General features: G+C 36.3%; 1 protein-coding gene across 1 annotated transcript in view; it reads right to left on the bottom strand.

The window, feature by feature from the left end:
• Nucleotides 1-16,335, bottom strand: part of Atg10 (autophagy related 10) — a 295,549-nt gene that overhangs the window by 197,659 nt on the left and 81,555 nt on the right. Inside the window, exon 3 of the mRNA XM_042690885.1 lies at nucleotides 9,799-9,906. Coding sequence (XP_042546819.1) covers nucleotides 9,799-9,906 — 108 coding nt within the window. The remainder of the gene's footprint in view (nucleotides 1-9,798; nucleotides 9,907-16,335) is intronic.

Here is a 16,335-nt window from a genome sequence, read left to right on the forward strand (position 1 = left end):
TTGTTGATCAGTTTCCACTTCTGTTAAGTGATCATATCTGAATTCTCCTAGAGTTCAGTTCAATCCAAAAATTAAAGTAATAGCACCAACATTCACTTATAAAAGAGTCACAAGACATGTTTTCCATATTTTCTATCAAATATATTTAATTATCTTAAGCTAAAACAATGGAGTTGTATTCTGTTTAAAACAAAATATGCTGTTCAAAACTTGCATGCTACAAAAAATCAACAACTCTAACAACAACAGATGCTGGAGGGGATGTGGACAGAAAGGAACCTTACTTCATTGTTGGTGGGAATGTAAACTTGTTCAACCACTTTGGAAAGCAGTATGGAGGTTCCTCAAAAGACTCCACATAGAGCTCCCCAATGACCCAGCAATCCCACTTTTGGGCATTTACCCAAATGATCACAAACAAGGCCACACTAAAGCTACCAGCACAACTATGTTTATTGCAGCATTATTTACCATAGCTAAGACATGGAACCAACCCAGATGCCCCTCAGTAGATGAATGGATCAAGAAGATGTGGTATATATACACAATGGAATTCTATGCCTCCATCAGAAAGAATGACATTTCCCCATTTGTTAGGAAATGGAAAGGCTTGGAAAAAATTATATTAAGTGAAGTAAGCCAGGCCCAAAGAAACATAGGTCCCATGGTTTCCCTTATTTGCAATATCTAGTATAGGTATGAGTCAAGCGGAAAAAGTCAGATAATGTGATGTTAGGAAAACGAAACCTCAAATATGTATTTTAATGTTTTTGTTTCTTTCATGCATGTGTTTCTAACGCATTTATAAGATTATTTCTTTGTTGCTTTGTATGTCCCTCCCCCACAGTGTAACCCCCGCTTTCACTATATTTGATGTCAGTATAAGATGTGGAGGAGATGGGGACAAACAAGTCGTTTAAGGATTCAGGTGGACCTGTTGCAACAATGAGAAGTACAAAAAGTCATGTCAAAACCAGCTTTACAATGTCGGTGGGGGAGGGAGGGGGGTATGATTGGGTGGGAGGGAGGGGGGAGGCTGGGAAGGGAGGTGAAGGATAAACAAAGGAGGAGGCTGCAATGCTTGGTAAGAAATGTATGCATTATCCTGCCCATGTAATTGTAACCCCTCTGTACAGTATGTTCTCAAATAAAATAAAATAAAATTTAAAAAAAAAACAAAAAAAAAACACTTGCATGCTACAGTCAAGCTTGTTAATCTACAAATTCAGAAAATCTGTAAGCAAAATTATACTCTTCAATAAATACCATATGTAATATAACTAAGAATTCCTGCTTTAGACATACAAAGATACTGCCATTCATTTAGTAAATTTCTGTTTATTATTCCATTCCTTCAACTGTCATTTAAAATTATATTTAAAAATGAAAAAATGGGCCAGGCCCCGGTGGCTCATGCCTGTAATCCTAGCTACTCAGGAGGCTGAAATCTGAGGATCACGGTTCAAAGCTATCCAGGGCAGGAAACTCTGTGAGACTCTTATCTCCAATAAACCACTAGAAAACTGAAAGTGGTGTTGTAGCTCAAGTGGTAGAATACTCACCTTGAGCTGAAGAGCTGAGGGCCCAAGCCCAGAGTTCAAGCCCCACGACCGACAAAAAAAAAAAAAAGTAAAGATGGTAGAAACTATGACTATAAAAACTTTAATTTTCTGAAGTAGTACTGTGACTCAAGTGGTAGAGAACTTGCCTTGAGCTTAAGAGCTCAAGGACAGTGTCCAGGCCCAGAGTTCAAACCCCACAACCAACTTTTTAAAAAAAAAACTTTAGTTTTCATTATGTTTCATTTGTGTTTTTAAGTTCTATAATATTTACACACTATTGTAAAAATCTGAATCCACGTGTTTTTTCCTATTAACAGGATTGCTGGTTCAGGACAGAGTGGGGGAGTTGGTTGTTTTGTTTAATCATATGAGGCCAATGGAAAATGAAAATAATTATTATCAGCATTTCTTTTGAACACCTCTAAATAGAAAGTGTGAGGTATACATATAGAACTCTTTATTGGCCATTAAACTATTAAAGAGAATTTAGAAGTCCTTTATCTCAGTCTTCTATACAATTCAGGATTCCTTTCTGAAATATTTGAAGCCAGAGTCATACAATGGTGTCATAAGGATCATTTGCAGCATAAAATCAATTTGAACTGCACAAGATACTTTCTTTTCTTTTTTTCTTTTTGCCAGTCATGGGGCTTGAACTCAGGACCAGAGCACTGTCCCTGAGCTTCTTTTGCTCAAGGCTAGCACTCTACCACTTGAGCCACAGCACCACTTGTGGCTCTTTCTGTTTATGTGGTACTTAGGAATTGAACCCAGGCCTTCATGCATGCTAGGCAAGCACTCTACCACTAAGCCACATTCCAGCACTAGCTGTCGTAGTTTTGATTTCCCTTAAGGCTGGTGCACCTGTCCCCATTCAACTATTGCAACTGTTAGTTGATAACTCACAGCAGCAGCCTTCTTTAGAGAATTATTTCCATCTGCACTTTGGTTAGTAACTGACAGGCATTGCAATGATGGTAACCAAGTACAAAAGGCCAGCCCAGACTCAATGGCTAAAGCTAGGACTAATTTTGTGATATGGTTAGCATTCTGGAGCTGAGAAATTTTGTTTCTACCTGAGACAATATTCTTCCTTAACTTTTTTCTTGGCTCCTCCCTACTTCCCCTACTCATTTTCATCTAAGACCACATCTGTCATAAATACTTGAACAGTCTTCCATTCTTGTCTCAAGCTCTGTTTCTGGTAAACACTACCTAAGACTCCTTTCATTCCATCAACATCATTGCAGTATTGGCTCTGGAATGTATTGTATTAACTAACCATCTTAGCTGTGCAGCATCTCAAATTTGCTAAGCTATCTACTATGTACTAGTGGTGATTCTCCAAAATGCAATTCCTTGACCAGAAGTAAGTAAATTCTCAGACCCACTCCAAATCTATTGAATGAAAATTTCTAAGGTGGGTCTAGCAATTTGTTTGAACAAAATGTTAAATAACATAATCATTTGTTTCAAGCAAGCCCTCACGTAATTCTAATGCCACTAAAGTAGTACCTACTACTTTTATAATACTTAAGTCCATGATCTCTAAAGTCAAACTTAATCACTTCCTATCCTCCCTAAGGCAGCTTTTAGCTGTTTATTTATTTTGGTGGTATTGGATCTTGAACTCAGAGCTTCTCCTTTGCTGGGAGAACCATGCCTCTGGTACTTTTTGCTTTCTTTCTTGTTTTTGTTTTTCAGGTAGAGTCTCCTGGTTTTTCTCAGGCCAACCTAATAGTTATCCTACCTATGGCCTCTTAGATAACTGAGATCTGGCAAAGCATGTGCTACCATGCCTGCATAATGGTAGAGATGAGATCTCTGTTTGCCCGAACTGGCTTGGAAACATGACATTCTTCATATCTACCTCTCAAGTAGCAGGGATAACAAGTTTGAGGCATCATGCCTAGCCTATTGTGAAAGTTTCTTAACCTGTGTGGTTAAGTTTTCTTATTTATAAAATGATAATACTGTGTTTATATCATAAAATAAATTAATACATGCAAATCTCCTAAAACAGTGTCAGTAGTCAATGCTCAATAAAATCAATTTGCGTTCTCTGCTCTTTTCTAGCTCTTTCTCAGCTCTTTCCTTCTCTTCTCTTTCCCAGCTCCCTTCTGTTTCCTAGCTCTCTCTTTCCCACCTTTCCCAGACACTCTCTTTTCTAGCTCTTTTCTCAGCTCTCTCTGCTCTTTTCTAGCTCTTTCTCAGCTCTTTCCTTCTCTTCTCTTTCCCAGCTCTCTTCTCTTTCCTAGTTCTCTCTTTCCCACCTCTCTTTCCCAGCTCTCTCTCCTCTTTTCTAGCTCTTTTCTCTCTCTTTCCCAGCTGTCTCTCCCAGGCCTTTCCCAGCCACGTGGAAGACCAACCTGTCCTGGTCCCAGCAGGTCTACTGAATAAACCTACCCCTTACCTAAAAAATAAAATAAAAAATAAAATCAATTTGCTTTTTCTTACTATTGCCAGCTGGGTTTTCATCTATTTCACTAATAATTTTCCATAAATTAGTCATATTAGTATTTATTATCACAGACTTTTATAAGGATTTAATAATTTAGAACTACTATGGAAAATTAGCACATAATGGAAAATCAATACATGTTCATTACACATATTTATAGGGATTAAAATATTAGTATAAAAAGACATTAATACTGACATGATGTTTATTAAAAGATAATCTGCTTAAAGTCATTGATAAAAATATTGATTGAGGCTAAACAAACAGAGGTGTTCTCTAATGCCACAGAATCTCTTCTCAAGCTTAATATCTATTCATTCATATATTTAAATTCCTCTGGGATGGTTATTCAGCTACCTATGAAAACGTTCATTACCAATTTCAGAGAAAATTATAGAAAAATTATTTTAGCCCTTTGAGTATTGTATTTAAGGATTAAAAAGTGTTTTCTCCTAAATTTATGCTTTATAATGACATGACCTGTAATCTAAGAATTTATCACTCCCCAGAGTTGTGGCACCTCATGATAAGTGATGGTTGAAAATGAGAACTAATATTGTTTTAAACAATTGTTTAAAAGATGATGAAACTAAGCCAGGCACCAGTGGCTCATACCTGTAATCCTAGCTACTCAGGAGGCTGAGATCTGAGGATCATGGTTCAAAGCCAGCCCAAGCACGAAAGGCTGTGAGACTCTTATCTCCAATAAACCACTAAAAGCCCGAAGTGGCTCTGTGGCTCAAGCAGTAGAGCGCTCATCTTGAGCTTAAGTGCTTAGCGAAAGCCCCTAGGCCCAGAGTTCAAGCCCCATGACCGACAAAAAAAAAAAAAAAAAAAAGATGATGAAACTCATTAATGATCACAAAAGTACCAGTCATTTTTATGACTGATAGCGTCTTTGCTATAGCTGGATTTGATAATTTTCATAAGTTAGAAACATATAGATCATGAATTCTTCTATCATGGATACAATCTTCTTCCTGAATCAATATTTATTTCTGGATTTTGCTTCAATATTTCTTTTTGAGACAAACAGTAGATTCATCTAATTGCATTCTACCTAAGTGCATATCTAAATTGTCATCATACTTTCTCTTGATGCCACAAATAATCTGCAGGATAAAATAAATTAAATCTGAGACAATCAAAAGTGAAAACTAGTGAATTTTATATCATCATACTGATAATTATACTGAATACATTAAAATTATACATAAATCTATGATGAGGGAAAGACTTTAGGACCATAACTATATTCAGTAAAGATCTAGGAAAATGAGCCATCATATATGCAGTTAAAATGAAATTCCTCAGCTGTCTTAATTAGTCTACCACTACTTTTAGTGAAAGTCACTCTCAGTTTTGTCATCATCAGAATCATTCTGAGATACTGATACCTAACTATAGGTGAAGGAATTTATCTTCTAACCTGAAAATTCTTTGTTTCCTCTAAAAAACAGAGACAGCAGTGAAAAGAAGTTTAGCAGGGTGCTTTTTGTTTCTCCCTTCACTTCCTGCTCCTTACTGCATGATAATGAAACATTTTATTAGTATTAATAGCACTTCATACTTACATACAACCAAAAAGTAAATAACTATATATGAAAACTAAGGTTTATTAGAGGTTACACAGCTAATATGTGGCTGAAAAATCAAAAGCAAAACTTCTAAGTCTAGTACTATTTCTAATTGTGTTGTTGTTATAATGCAAATAAGGCAATCTAAATTTACATGAGTTATCAGACCAGTAACACTAGAACATTAGAGATAACCGAAAGGTAAAGGGCTGATCATCAAATTCCATTCCAACATTTAAAACATAAACTAATAAAAACATAAACTAATAAAAACATACTGAAAGTTTCTCTCTTTAAACATTCTTATTCTTCTATGTAAATTTACTATTGGAAAAAAACATCATTCTAGCAGAAATGAAATGTACTAAGAAATGAACAAATTCTGCGTAATTTACTGATAACCCAGTACATATCAATATACAGATCTATCTGATTATTAAGATGAAATGGCTTACAAAAGTAACCAAATTAGAAGGCTTAGTCAGGGTTTTTTTTTTGTTGTTGGTGGTGGTGGTGGGGCTTGAACTCAGGGCCTGGGCCCTGTCCCTGTGCTCTTTTGTTCAAGGCTAGCACTCTATCATTTCGAGCCAGAGCTCCACTTCTGGCTTTTGAGTGGTTAATTGGAAATGAGAGTCTCAAGGGGACCTTTGCAGACTGGCTTGGAACCATAGTCAACAGATCTTAGCCTCCTGAGTAGACAGGATTACAGGCATGACTCACCGGTGCCCAGTAAGAACATACACTTTTTTTATTTTTTTTTTATTGGTCCCGGGGCTTGAACTCCGGACCTAGGCACTGTCCCTCAGTTTGTCAGCTCAAGTCTAGCTCTACCACTTGAATCACAGCACCACTTTCGGTTTTCTGATGGTTTACTGAAGATAAGAGTCTCACAACCTTTTGTGCTCAGGCTGGCTTTGACCCGTGATCCTCAGATCTCAGCCTCCTGAGTAGCTAGGATTACAGGCATGAGCCACTGGCTCCTGGCAGAACATATACTTATATGCAAAATCCTTGAAGAGAAGAAAACAGGAATAAAACATATTTTAAGGGGAAAAAATGACTCATAGCTAAGAAAGTCTTATCTGAATGGAAATGAAAAAACTATTTCTAGGCCTGTAGTATATTTGTATATTACATACAGGATCTTTCAATTACTGTTCCTGCTGGAGACTAGAAAGGAAAGCAGATATACCAAAATGGGTACTGTACTATCTTATCATCTTGAAGTTTATAATCTTCCTGTGTTACTTGTGAATGGAAAGAACTTCAAAGGGCTGGGAAGGTGGCTCAGTGGTAGAGTGCTTGCCTTGAATGCATGAGGCCCTGGGTTTGATTCCTCAGGACCACATAAGCAGAAAAAGCCAAAAGTGGTGCTTTGGCTCAAGTGGTAGAGTGCTAGCCTTGAGCTGAAGAGCTGAGGGATAGCACCCAGGCCCAGAGTTCAGGCTCCAAGACCGACAAAAAAAAAAAAAGAACTTAGGAAATGAAAGGTAGATGGATGGTGACTCCAAACGGATCTACTAGACAAAGCAAAAATATCCCAAGGACTTCAAGGGGATGAGAGAAAAGAGATAAATGTTAAAAGAAAATAGTAAATATTTAAAATCCTAATTGGCAATAGATAGTTTGGTATTAACTACATTTGAATACCATTAGCATAAAAATATCTATTTTGTTCACTTAACACGAATATTAAATAATCTTCTAGGAGGTCTTTTTAATAATTCTATCCCTCATAAAGATGTGCCCTAACAAATAATTACTTTTATACATTATAGTTGCTTCCATTTTCCCTATCATAAATAGAAGTGTAATTAATAAATATATTTCCAGGAAAATCTTTGTACATTTCTGATTTTTTATGAGTATGGGTATGCAATTTACCTCAATGTAAAAGTTTTGCAGATCAAAAAATAATGTATTTTGATGGGTAGATGAATAGGTATATAATAAATCAAGCACAGAAAAATGTTAATTGTAGAATCTGGGTGGTGAGTATAAAGATGTTCCCTGAAAATTTCTTTCAACTTTACCATATGTTGAAATCCATTGGAAAATGTTAGAAGTAAAAAATGGAAAAAATTATATTGTATGAGGCTAAATTCCTAGAATTGAAACGAATCACATATAGCATGTGCACAATTTTAAATTTTGTAATGTTAAAACATCAACTCAAAATTGTCAGTTCCTTCACACTGTCAACACTTTTTAGTGCTTTTAAGCTCTCTGCCAACTTGTTAGAGAAAAACTGGAATTCATTTTTTAAATCATTATTTCTATGGTTTTTTTAACTAAAAGTTAATATATAATGAACTGAAAAGTTTCCTAACATGCTTGGCTTCAGATTTGATGTTAGTTATCTGAGCCATGAAGCATTCCTCAAAATTGAAGTACTCACTTAACTTAATGCCAAGCACAATACTGTCAAGAATAACTTTATACTGGAAAAAGGTAATTTCAGACCATTATCACACAAGTGAAAGGGCTAATGCCTAATTGCCAAATTGGCCTGATTTAACAGATTCTCAGAAAGACTCTTCCCATTTTACTAGGATGTTTAGAAAATGAACATCAGTAAGTTCTACTTTTCTGCTGAAACAATTAGGTCCCACCAATCTTCTTTCAGAATTCAAGTATCTGTCAGACATTGGTGATCACATTTGTAATGCTAGCTACTTGGGAGGCTGAGAATGGACAGTTCCTGGTACAAATCCAGCCTCATTAACAAAAATCTGTATGACTCCATCTCAACGGAGAGAAACTAAACACAGTGTTAAGTGATTCTTAACCCAGCAAAAGGAGAAACTAAAAATTGGTGGATCAGGGTGTAGACAAGCCTGGAAAGTACATAATATTCTATTTTTAAAATAATCAGTGAAAAACAGGATTGTAGACATGGCTCAGGGGTAGAAAAACCTACAAAGCAAGTGTGAGGCCCTCAGTACAAATCTCAGCTTTAAAAAACGCCAGGCTTGGCACCAGTGGCTCAAGACTATAATCCTACCAACTCAGGAGTCTGAGATCTGAGGATCTCAATTTGAAGCCAGCTCAGGCAGGAAAGTCATAAGACAAAAATCCAGAAGTGGAACTGTTACTCATGTGGAAGAGCAATAGCCTTGTGCACAAAAAGCTCAGGGAAAATACCCAGGCCCACAATTCAACCCCCCATGACTGGCAAAAAAAAAAAAAGGAAGGAAGGAAGAAAAAAAGAAAGAGCCAAAAATGTTAATTACTATGCATCCAGAGAATACAATATCATGGAGCCATTAAAAAGAACTATGGAATTATGCATTTACTGATATGGACAGATGTCCATGTATTTTAGGTCATTCCAATATACATGGTAGAAACAAATAGAATGATAATTATTAAATTACTAAAATGTTAATGTGTTTACCTATCAAAGAGTCTATGGAAGATTTTTTTAACCTTTTATACATTTCCATGTTACTTATTTTTAGAGTGGTATGTATTTTTTAGCAATAAGAAATATGAAAACACTATTTGCATTTTGATAAAAACAAAATTTTAAATATTTTACAAATCACCCAATACCTTAATAAAAGTTAATTCAGCAAGCAGGTCAAAAGAGTATGAGAATGTTGATGACACTTCCCTTGTACAACTACTTAAAGATAATTTTTAAAAACTTTCAGATTTAATTTGGCAAGTTTCTCAAGTCAATAGTTGAACTATCTAAGGAATAACCTAGATCATATATTTCAAGTGGCTAGAAAAAAGGGTTTAAGGCAGACCAGGGAAAGAGTTCCCCAGTAAGAACTAAGTAGTCTAAGGATAATACTAGAGGATTTCATTGAAGAAAAAAATCAATAGTCAACAAAAGGTATTTTGTAGTCTTCAGATTCAAGGGAAACTAAAAGTGTGAAGGCTCACTACAGCCAAATAGGACTCAGTGAATACAAAATTCCTGCTTTCATTATTATACAAGAAAATAACTTTATAAATGATGTTCCCATCTCTTCCTACAACAGGCTCAGGATCCAGGAGCAGTAAATTTTTAAGTGTATATATATATACACATATTTATGTATATATATACATATACATATACATACACACACACACACACACACACACACACACACACACACACACACACATATAGCAATGGTTCTGAATTCTACCATTATTCTTCATAAAGACTGAAAAGGAGAATACGGTGTGTTAAGCTACTTACCTCCATGGGAGGACATGTCTGTATACTAGCAGATTTTCCTGGATATGACATTGAAGTCTCATTTTTTATTTGAAAATGTGTTTTACACATGTACCCATCACAGCAGTCCTGTGTTCCATAACCAAAAAAAAAAAGACAATTAATTTGAAAATTCAACACCCTAAGAACCACCAACTCCCAAGTTTCAAGCTAAGCAAAGGAAACTAAGTATAAAAATGAGATGAGATGATATGGTTAAAGAGACTAGTCCAATGTACCCTGTGGGCCAATAAATACAAATCTTGTTCCCTAACCTCTTTGTTTTCCTAACTTCAATATCCTCTACCTTTTTTTTTGGAGGCGGGGGGAGGTCAGTCGTGGGGCTGGAACTCTGGGCTTGGGCGCTGTCCCTGTGCTCTTCAGCTCAAGGTGAGCGCTGTACCGCTTGAGCCACAGCATCACTTCTGGTTTTCTAGTGGTTAATTGGAGATGAGTCTCACAGACTTTCCTGCCTGGGCTGGCTTTGAACTGTGATCCTTAGATCTCAGCCTCCTCAGTAGCTAGGATTACAGGTGTGAGCCACCAGTGCCCCGCATCTTCTACTTTTTTTTATCCTACTAGACCATAGAACCAAAGTCAGACAGCAAAACATTTAAAAACTTTTAAACTTACCTAAATAACTTGTCACTTAGTTAATAGTGATGTGCATGGCTTTTATAAAGAAAGAAGTTTTCAGGAAGATTTGCAAGGGATAATGAAGTTATAAGGAAGCTTTTGTTTCCAATTCTTTTTTAATCTAAGAACTTTATTAAATGTCTCAAGGAAGCTAGAGACAGTGGCTCACTTCTATCTTCCCAGTTACTGAAGAGAAGAGAAATTGGGAAGATCACATTTCAAGGCAAGCAAAAAATTTGTCAGACTTAATGGCAATGTCCCTATCATTGTGCAATGAAGGATCATATTCTAAAGTATGGATCCCAGGCAAAAACATAATAATTCCTAAAGAATGAAGCTAAACCAAAGTGACTGGGAGTGTGGCTGAAGTGGTACAGTACCTGTCTTGCAACTCAGAGCAAGGCCCTTAATTCAGACACCAATACTACCTAAACAAAACTCACAGGGAGGTAATTATATGACATCTGCCTGAGTGCCTCAAGGAACCTGGACTTTTCATTCCCCTTACTTCCACTTTGGTATACTATACATTAAGAAAGTTTTGTCTTATGCTGCATTCCTTTTTCACAGAACTTTTCTTCGAAGAGTTTCAGACAATGACCACAATTTTCATCTATGTATTGTGAGAAATGTTCTCCAAGCCCCTCACTAATTGTATTTCACTATTTTTTGCAGATGCTATTAAATATATTAATGGATGATGTTCATCTAATTATAATCAGTTCTATTTTTAAGGTAAAACATGATTCCATAAAGTCATCCATAAGGATATAGTATCTCTCTGTGCATAATCATACTTGCAACCCAAGGAATATTAATTCTCCATCAAATTATCACAATAATACTCACATTTTAGCAGAATTAAAACAATGACAAGAAAAAAAGTTTTTTTCATCTTTTGACAAGAAAAGGAAATTTTGGATATTGAGACACATAAAGGTCTAAGAAAGCCACGTGAAAATAGAGATTGCGGTGGTACAATTACAAGCCAAAAAAAATCCAGGATTGCTGACAACCACCAGAAGCTAGAAAAAGGCAAGAGGGCTCTTATCTAGAACCTTCAGAGGGAACATCATCCTGTCAAAACCTTGGTTCTTGACTTTTATCTTCCAGAACCATAAATTTCTGTTATTTTAATTCAACTAATGCATGTTATCTTGTTATCTTGGCATCTCAAAAAAAAAGTTTTTTTTTTAATAAAGCTTAAGGGATTGAGCTATATCAGTGAAGGAGCACTTGTCTAGCATTTATAGGCACTGGGTTTGATCCCCAGCAACAAAAAATAATTCTTTTGGGGAGGGGGTCCTGTCAAGGAGCCTGGACTCTGGGCCTGGGCGCTGTCCCTCAGCTCTTCAGCTCAAGGCCAGCACTCTACCACTTGAGCTACAGAGCCAATTCCGGCTTTTTTCTTTTTGCTTATGTGGTGCTGAAGAATCGAACCCAGGGCCTCATGCATGCAAGGCAAGTGCTCTACAACTGAGCCACCTTCCCAGCCCCCAAAAAATAAAATTTTAAAACTTAATTTTTCAAAAGAAATTTAATATTGGCTTAAATGGAGAAAGATTATAGAGACTATTGTCATCACTGCTACTAGGTTTACATCAAAAATGTATTCCCCTTGGGAATATTAGCCACTTTTCCTGAATTGTCACTACTTCCCTCACTGTCAGTGTTGATATGGCCTCTCAGTTCCAGGGACAAACAGAGAACTCTGATCTGGACAATCAAGGCCTCAGTCTTGATCTCCTATTACAGCCAATGAGGTATACTTCAAAATTTGGTTTTAAAGCAGAAATATTCTATTTTTCATTAGATCTCACTAAGACAAAAAAAGAAAGCCTGGCAGTCAACATAATTAAGCTGAACTTAAAAACAAAGTGAAGCCAGGAGGCAGTGGCTCACGCTGTAATCCTAGCTACTCAGGAGGCTGAGATATGAGGATTGCAGTTCAAAGCCAGTCCAGGCAGGAAAGGCTGTGAGCCTCTTATCTCCAATAAACCACTCAGAAACTGGAAGTGGCTCAGTGGCTCAAGTGGTAGAGCACTTGCCTTGAGCTGAAGAAAGCTGAGGAACAGTGCCCAGGCCCAGAGTTCAAGCCCCACCACTGACAAAAAATAAAAATTAAAGACCCACGAAGTGAACATAGAAAAAAGCAAGACCATAAGATGCAGTCATCAAATTCTGATTGTGCTATTTATACAAAGCTACTTCTATCCTTAAATTTTTCAATTAACCTGTCTCTTTTCTGTTTCACCTAAGTTCAGTTTTCTGTCACTTGCAGCTAAAATAATTTTGCTATTAAATGACATATATTTTGTTTAATAGTTTAAAAATAGGAAAATTCCACAATAAAAAAAAGAAAAAAAATAGGAAAATTCACTGGGCACCACTGGTTTATGCCTGTAATCCTAGCTACTCACGAGGCTGAGATCTGAGGATAACGGTCAAAGCCAGCCCAAGCAGGAAAGTCTGTGAGCCTCTTATTTCCAATAAACTACTCAGAAAAAGGCAGAAGTGGCACTATGGCTAAAGTGGTAGAGCATAGCCTTAAGCACAAAGAGGCTCAGGGACAGAGCCCAGTCCCTGAATTCAAGCCCCAATACTGACAGAGAGAGAGAGAGAGAGAGAGAGAGAGAGAGAGAGAGAGAGAAATTCACCTATTTTATTGCCACTTCACTAATTTCTTTTAGGGAAGGAAACTTTTCTAGGGAAAAGTTTTTTTTTTTAAGAAAAAGGTTAATATTGCTAGGAAAGGAGAGTTTTAGGATGTTGATGTCCCTTGAAACATTAACTTCCACATGAGGTATCTCTTCCTACATTACTTTAAAGCAGTAAAATAAGTTTTGTTCTTCACTGTTGGAGAATGCTTTCTTGTTAGAGACAAGTAAATGTTAACAGCACAAGAACTGTCATAATAAATCAGCACTACATCAGTCTAGTCCAATAAACAATGGTAAACTCAAATCTCATTGCAATGAGATTTCCCGAAGAAGCTAATGAACATACCTTCCTCTTGCTGCTCTGCTTTCTACTTATACTTACTATAGTTTAAAATTTATTGTTTATTATTTAATTTTTAAACATTTGTTAGTTTCATTTTTTCCCCATAGATCATAAATTCAGGGCCTTAGCTCCAGCCCCTAAGGGAAGCCCAGGCCTGAACTACAGAATCCAGTCTGCCATTCCATGTAAAACACTGATCCAGAGTCTGAAAACGAGAATAGGAGGACATAAGAATAAAGAGAACCTTGTAGCTTACCAAGTTCAACCCTCTCCTTTTAGAGACAAGAGGGTGAGAGACTGAAATACTTCTTTAAAAAACCTTGTTTTTCAGCTAATTAAGTGCAGGACTGAAATGGAAAACAGGTCACTTGACCAAAGTATTCTTTCTAATACACTAAGCAAGGCAAGCGCTCTACCACTGAGCCACCTTCTCAGCCCATTTTTTTCTTCCAGAGAACAAGACCTTGGCAAGAAACATGCTTACTGTCTTGGGTAGACAGGTACAGGCCAGTGGTAGCATTTTGACTTTGACTAACAAATTGAAAGCTCTCAAGTGTGGTCTAGGTACCAGCAGCTTCAGCATTACTTGAGAGTTTATTTGGACAGGCGTAATCTCCAGCCCCATCCCAAATCTCCTGAATCTCCATCAGGGAAAATCAGTTGATTTGTGTGCACATGTGGCAACTTGTACTGCAAACCCTAACTCACAAGGGATGGCACACCAAATTCATTAGCAGAAGTCCTCAGCTCTAGATGCACATGAGATTCCAACCTGAGTAGTTTTCCAAACTTTGTTCCTGGGTTCTCATCTCCAAGCAATTAAGCTAGAATCTCTCACAGAACAATCTATGACATCAGCCAAGGTTAAGAAGCACTGCACTGACTCTGCAGCCAGGTTTCTGAACCCAGAAAACAGTCAGTGGAATAGTCTGCAGCTGCCTCATGAGAAAAGGTCGCAAGTTGGGATCGTCATGAAGATCACAGCTCAGCTGGAGCTCTCCAAATGGTAAAAATCACCTCTTAAAGGAATTTTGACTATTCTGAGATAGCCCTTACACTGTTTTTACTACTACCTCAAACCTTCTCTCTAGTAAATTTTTCCATCCTTGACTTAGTTCTCTGCAAATGCCACTGATCTTGTAGCCTAAAATTGTTCTATGTCCAACTAAATTTGTACTATCAGGATGTTTTGCTTCCCATCTGCCACAAAATAGGTTACTTTATTCTGTCACTACAAAAGAGAAATTAACAGGAAATAACTATGTTCTATAACCCAAATACCACTAAAAAATTATAGAACATTTCCTCTGACTCTTCCAGTTATCTAAAAAGAATGTCCTTTACCCATTTAAATGTGAAGAATCATATATGTGCTAAATAAAAGTATTAGAGAATATATATAATATATATACTTTTAATACAAATAGTTAAAAAACAATTTGGCAATGTGAACAGTGATTGGATAATTCCATTAAAGAACTATTTTAGGAAGGAAAAAATTTTTGACAAAAACATGTTGGACTAGGCACCAGGGCCTCACACTTGTAAACTTAGTTACTTTGAGACAGGGATTGAGAGGAGTATGGTTTGAGGCTAAAATGGGCCAAAAGTTCATATGACTCCATCTCAACCAATACCTAGATACAGTGATACATACCTGTCATCCCAGCTATACCAGATGCTTGAGATCAAGAAGATCTCATTCCAGCCCAGCCCAGGAAAAAGTAACCAGAAAAGAAGGGAAAATCTAGAACTATTTCAAGTTTTATCTCTCTTTTTTTTTTTTTTGTCGGTCATGGGGCTTGAACTTAGGGCCTAGGCAGTCACAGAGTTCTTTTGCTCAAGGCTAGCACTCTACTACTTTGAGCCGCAGCTCCACTTCTGGTTTTTGAGTGGTTAATTAAAGACAAGAGTCTCAAGTGGGCCTTTTCTGCCTAAGCAGGCTTTGAACTGTGATCATCAGATTTCAGCCTCCTGAGTCACTAGGATTATAGGTGTGAGGCACAGGTGCCCAGCTAAGTTTTACCTTTTTGCATATAAAAATTAAATGACAATAATAATAAAAATAACTAGGAAAAAAAGCAGAGCCAGAGTCATGGCGCAAGTAGTAGAACACCAGCTGAGCATGCAAAGCAAACTCAAGGTATCAAATTCAAAACCTCAATATTGGGAGAAAAAAAAGATGAAAATAAAAATACTATGTAGATAAATGCATGGATAAAACAGGCAAGTATTCTCATACATTGTCAGGGGCAGGGAAGTTTAAATTAGTAAAACATAAAAACATGTTGGCAATGGTTGTCAAAATTTTAAGTACATGTATCTTGAACTCACAAATGTTATTTTCAGGAATTCATTTTACAAGTACAGTCACACACCTAGGAAATAAAATCCATGCAATGATATATATGCATCATTATTTTAATAGTATAATATTGAAAGCAATCTAAATAACCATCAGGTTATTTACATAAAATATAATATATCCAAATAATAGAAAGTTAGTAAGTTATCAAAATATATTCTATAAGTGTTGTGTTGACTTATACGTGAGATATTATTAATTTCTTAAAAACCTTACATGTATACATTACTAATAAAATATATATGTATACTACCATTTATTTAAATATAAGCTATGTATATACTGAATACATATACAAATAGAAAGATACCTGATACCATAGTATCACTGGTAACTACTGAGTATTTGGGAAAAGAGGATGAAAATTAGAAAAGAGATTTCTTAAATATTTATAATTTAGATTAATTTTATATATTTTTGCTACTACTGTGATGTGAATAAATATGCTTTCCCCAAATATCTGCTTTTACTTCAGTTTATCCCAATATTTTATAGGTTTGCAAATAATTCTGAAA

This window comes from Dipodomys spectabilis, unplaced genomic scaffold, assembly GCF_019054845.1.
Source record: "Dipodomys spectabilis isolate Male_0828 unplaced genomic scaffold, ASM1905484v1 ptg000140l, whole genome shotgun sequence".
NCBI lineage: Eukaryota > Metazoa > Chordata > Mammalia > Rodentia > Heteromyidae > Dipodomys > Dipodomys spectabilis.